The sequence below is a fragment of the Microchirus variegatus genome (genome assembly GCF_963457635.1).
Source record: "Microchirus variegatus genome assembly, chromosome: 10".
Lineage (NCBI taxonomy): Eukaryota > Metazoa > Chordata > Actinopteri > Pleuronectiformes > Soleidae > Microchirus > Microchirus variegatus.
Window position 1 is genome coordinate 20371608 of NC_139811.1, and position 5102 is coordinate 20376709.

General features: G+C 40.0%; 1 protein-coding gene across 1 annotated transcript; it reads right to left on the reverse strand.

Annotated features, from left to right (window-relative positions):
- Positions 1–349: 349 nt before the first annotated feature.
- On the reverse strand, positions 350–3268 carry mettl2a (methyltransferase 2A, methylcytidine; the record flags this gene model as incomplete). The annotated part of the gene is made up of 9 exons (XM_083896320.1): positions 350–781; positions 875–940; positions 1194–1300; positions 1563–1702; positions 1807–1867; positions 1987–2036; positions 2203–2456; positions 2669–2757; positions 3117–3268. 9 exons carry the CDS (start codon positions 3266–3268, stop codon positions 618–620), a joined length of 1083 nt encoding a protein of 360 aa, XP_083752446.1. The 3' UTR covers positions 350–617.
- Between the last annotated feature and the right edge of the window lie 1834 nt (positions 3269–5102).

Genomic DNA, 5102 nt, shown 5'->3' on the forward strand with positions numbered 1-5102 from the left:
ACTCATATTGATCTGTACTGAGAATTATTAATAAATGTAAACATTATTTAGCATTCCTGTTTGATTTTCATTTGTAAGTGCCTTTGTGTAGTTGTGTTATTATACTAGTGAACATTTGTGTAATGTTAAGCCTTCACTGTTAATCAATTAATTTTACTTTTGAAAAAGTTGCCTCACAATTTCATCCTCAAGTATCAAGTAGTAGCATTCAAAATCAGTTGATAAATCAGAAGCTAAATATCTTTCCAACCACTATTTCAAAGTTTTCAAAAACAACCCACAGAGTTACTATAAAGTTAAGGTTTTTATTCATTTTGATATAAAAAAAGACAAATTGTATTTTCAGACCATGATGCAATTAATATCAAAACACCCACTCATTTCATATCAGAATTTACTTCAGGGTAACCAGCCCTTCCTCCGAATACTGTACTCATCCGTAGAAAATGAGAAATCGTTGCTCTTGCAGCTGGAAGTGCAGCACCAACAGGAACACTGGCATTAAACCACAGGTCTTAAACATAATAAAAGCTATCCTTTTATCGCACTCACAACAGTTTCTCAATTCCATACGTCTCCACAAAAAAGACCAGCACCTTCAGTTCCTTGTTTCAGTCTCAGTCTTGCGTCTCAGGTGCCTGTACTGGAGCCTTGCTGTACTTGCACTGGATCCACACCCTGTACATTGTGAGCTGTTTGCCTCTGTTCACCTGCAGCCTTCTGTCCACAAGATTCTGCACTTTATCAAGTCCGGCCTCAGTGAACAGCTCATGAAGCTCATCTAAAGTAAACAGGGGCACAGAAAGATTGCTCAATCTCCCCAAAAAAAGCATTTATGAAAAACATTGTTAACAGAGGCACTGGTTTACTTTACCTTGGGTAAAGAAATACACTCTTGTTCCATCACCTCGGACGTAAAAATTTTCTGACAGACACCGTCCTATATGTAAAGAATCACAACATAATGATTATTCTACAAGAAACTGTGACATTAATGCAGACATTTTAATTCCTACTGTGTCTAGAAGTATTCTTATATTTGGACATATTTAGGGACAGAATAATTAGTATTTAAGTATTTAAAATACCCTGACCCTGTGGTTAGTAATGTAAGTGTAATGTAAGACCTCTGAATATGAAGTTTCTCAGCACCTGCTGGGAATCGACTCTTGGTATATTTTATTCTGACAAACCTTTCTTAAAGCGGAGTTGTGCCATATCAAAGCGTCCGTAGTCCCTGAGCAGCATCACTCCCCCGGGCTTAAGGAGCCGTGCCAATCTACTGATGGACGCCTGCATCCTGAGACAAAGGTGAAAAGTTATCGAGACTCTAGATTTACTGCCAAATACGTTTTTTTCATATATATATATATATATATTCAGTATATGCTTTGGCGCTGAACAGTGATGGCATACTATTAAGTAGGTACTGTAGGGAGAGTTAAGAACATGTACTTGTATAAGAACTGAATAATTAGGGAAAAAATCTACAATGAAAAAGTTACAATAAAACACTGAAATAAAAACCAAGAAAGTAAGGTTGGCAAAGGAAAAGTTCATACTTGTCGGGATGCAATGCTGACAGCACAAAGATCAGCACTATAACATCAAGGGTTCCATCGGGGACTGGGTAATTGGCTTCCACATCACTCAGGTCGTGAACAAAGGCAAAGCAGCGCCCAGGGTCATACTCTGGATTAGTCTGGTCACAAGGAGGCGGCTTTAATTCATAAGTTCGCCCCCACAAACCCACAAGAGAAAAGTACCTTTCAACACACTATGCTTTCATTAACCTCATCATCTCACCTTTACTAACTCCACAGCAGTGCTGGAGAAGTCACAGCAGTAGACAAAGAGTCCCGGATCACTGCAGAAAACACAGCTACTGTTACTTACTGTACAGTAAATCTTTCAGTTACATATTGTACTGTACTGTTCAAAACATCCCCTGAAACCTGACATCCTCAGTGTCTCGTATGCACTTACTTGTTGGTCTTCAGTATTGGAAAAACTGTGTTCCCCACACCGCAGCCAACCTGTACAACAATTCATATAGCATTTAGCATTTCTTTCCCCCAAATCTGTGTCAGTCATTGCAAGAGGAGTCAATCTAAAGTTCTTTTAAAACGTATATTTAAATATGCAACTGTAAACAAAAAGTTTTGAAGATCTAACTTTGTAAATGTCTGTCATCTCTCTCACCTCCAGAATGCGATACGTGGCAGAGGAGCCAGGCAACTCCTCATCTGCAACTCCTTCGCTCTTTGCTTGACCCAAATCGTTCTGCTGACCACCATGTGTGGTGGAGGCTTCAGGATGAGATTCATAGCTGAGGCTTCCCTGCGGCGCTAACTCTGGGAACTCCGTGAAGAGCCAGTGGCGATCTTTGAAGAAACGATTCTCATGGATCGTGTAAAAATCGTTCCAATACTCGTTGGCTCGGTTGTCGAATTCCTCTGCATGAAAAGGAAAGGCACGGTGATGGACTGATAATCTAAAAACACATTTAGTTACCGTAATGTTTACAAAACAAGTGATTGATAAATACTGGACATAAACAAAATAATAAAATAGAATTATTTATGAATACTCCTGAATCACTAGAAGTGAGTGTCAGTTTGTGAAACTGAAGGTAATGAGTAGCTAATGTGTATGAGCCTCAGGTCACCTTGTTTCTCTGGAGGCAGAGGCTGACTGTTTTCTGAGACTTTCTTCTTAGCAGCTGCTTCTTGTTCCTCCGTCCACTCAACATTGTCCCTGTTGACAACACAACACCATGATCCAGTGTGGGTGGATAACAACACAAATAGAGGTTTACAAGCAACGTTGTTTCCCATGGGTGCCTTTCCGGTTAAAAGAAAAGGGGGGTGCTGTTTTAGAGCACATGATATTAATTTTCCACAAAGAATAGTACCAAAACACGGCTTAACGGCTAGGTGCCCTTTAAATGTTCGCCCCTGCTCTTCCAAATGCTTGTGTACGCCACTGGAGAAGCCTGTGCGTAACAATAATGTTAACAAAAGAAGGAACTATAACAACAAACTACACGTAGCAGTGTTCAGCTGACAGTCAGAACCGCTGAAATGGCAGATTTGATATACATTGTTTTTACTGACCACGCGTTGTGCTGGAAAACCTGCCGCGGGTCGGTGAGGAAACGCGTCCCGAACTGTGGTCTCTTCTCGCCTGTGATGGATAAATCTGACAGATTAAGCCCAGAATCACTGCCGTCTCTCTCCACTCCGACCACGGTATCGGGCGCCGCCATGCTGGATCTGACGCGACGGAAGAGGGGCGGGGCATTCAAGCGTGCTGCATTCAAAGTCGATTGGAATTCGGAAATATTCGACCCACGATTCTCAAAGTGTGGTACGTGTACCACCAGTGTTACACAAGCTTCCTGTGGTGGTACATGGAGGAAAATAAAGAAAAAGAAATAATACACAAATAAAAAGGAAGCAAACGTGTGCTTTTGGTTTATCAGATTTCATTATTCTAGGCCTCACAGAGGGAGAGAAAATAATATTTTTGGTTTGAATCTGAGCTGTAAGATAATCTGTAACTTGTGTAATAACCTGAAACATTGGATGAACCACTGCAAATGTCATTTTTGGTATCTTGTAAAGCCATGAGGGTTTGGCACTGTCTTTTTTGGTGCCACATTTCATTAGTGCAGAACTTTCAACACTAGAGGGAGACAAATACCAGAATTATCTTCACCAAGGCTTACTTTGACCCACATAATACATTTGCATCTACTTTCATTCTGTTAAATGTTCTAAACTTGCTATTTTCATCCTAGATGTAAGAATTAAGTGATAAATTCATGGAATAACCTTCAAGCATGAAAATAAATGACATCTCTATATTTTGGCTGTCTTTTCATAACTACTTTATTCACAGATAAAAATGATTCCATGTGTGTACTGTAAAATGTTATTTACCAGAATGAGAACAATCTTCATCTAGCTCACATGGGTCAAACTCAAGGCCCGTGGGCCAGATGTGGCCCGCCATGTCATGTTATGTGGTCCGCGAGTGATTAGTTGGTCTTAAAAATCTGTGTCAAAATAGGTCTATGCTGCTTTAAGGTGTGCGTTGACCATAAACTACATTTCCCACAATGCATGGCAATTGCGTTACCCGCAAAGTGATGGCATCCAGCAACTAGATCACTGTGTATCATTGTACATGTGTCACGCGAGCAGCAGAATGTGTTCACAAAAGGTGTGTGAGCAGGTCTGCCCCGACCAGATACAGACTTTTAAAATTGTTAGTTTGTCAAGAAACACCATTGTTGACCATCTATAATGCATCATATTTGTAACTTGAATAAGTCATAAATACAGTAGTTACCTTTATTTTACATTATATTTGCTTACATTTATTCTGTATGACAGTTGCATCTGGCCCTTTGAGGGTAACCGTTATGCTGATGTGGCCCTCAGTGAAAATGAGTTTGACATCCCTGCTCTAGCTGAAGTGATGTCCATGTTTGGAGGCAGTTAACATCAGGAATGAGCTATTGGATTTAAAGATCTGACTCCCGGTACTGCAGCTCGAGACACTGTAGATCATGCACAGTGAGATTCAGTTGAAAACAAGAGCAATGCATGTTTACTGTGTTACAGATTACAGGGACCAAACATGTTTAGTTAGATCCAGGATGTGCTTCAATATTATTGGCAAATAGGCTCACAAGTTAAACAAAAACAACAGAATGTAGTCATATCTAATGTTCTCTAGTCAGACATGACAGTGACACCACAAGGCTGGTGTCAGCAGACTGTGGTCACAAAGTTATTCTGTGCACTTTTCAACAACCACAAATGAGAAACATTTTTCAAAACATACAGGAAAAGGACATGACATGTCTAAGCTTCCGGTAGGAAATATTCTGTGGCCTGATAAAGTAAATTTGTGGTACCAGGAAGGCGTTCTTGTCTTTGCACAGTGACATCCATTTTAGTACATTGCACCAACATCATGAACGTGTCTGGGGTGAATGCATAAACCGAAATAACCAGTAAATATGGGCAATAAAATCAGACATTTGAAGGCTTTGAATGTGAAATATGAATCTCAAATAACTTGTCTTTTTA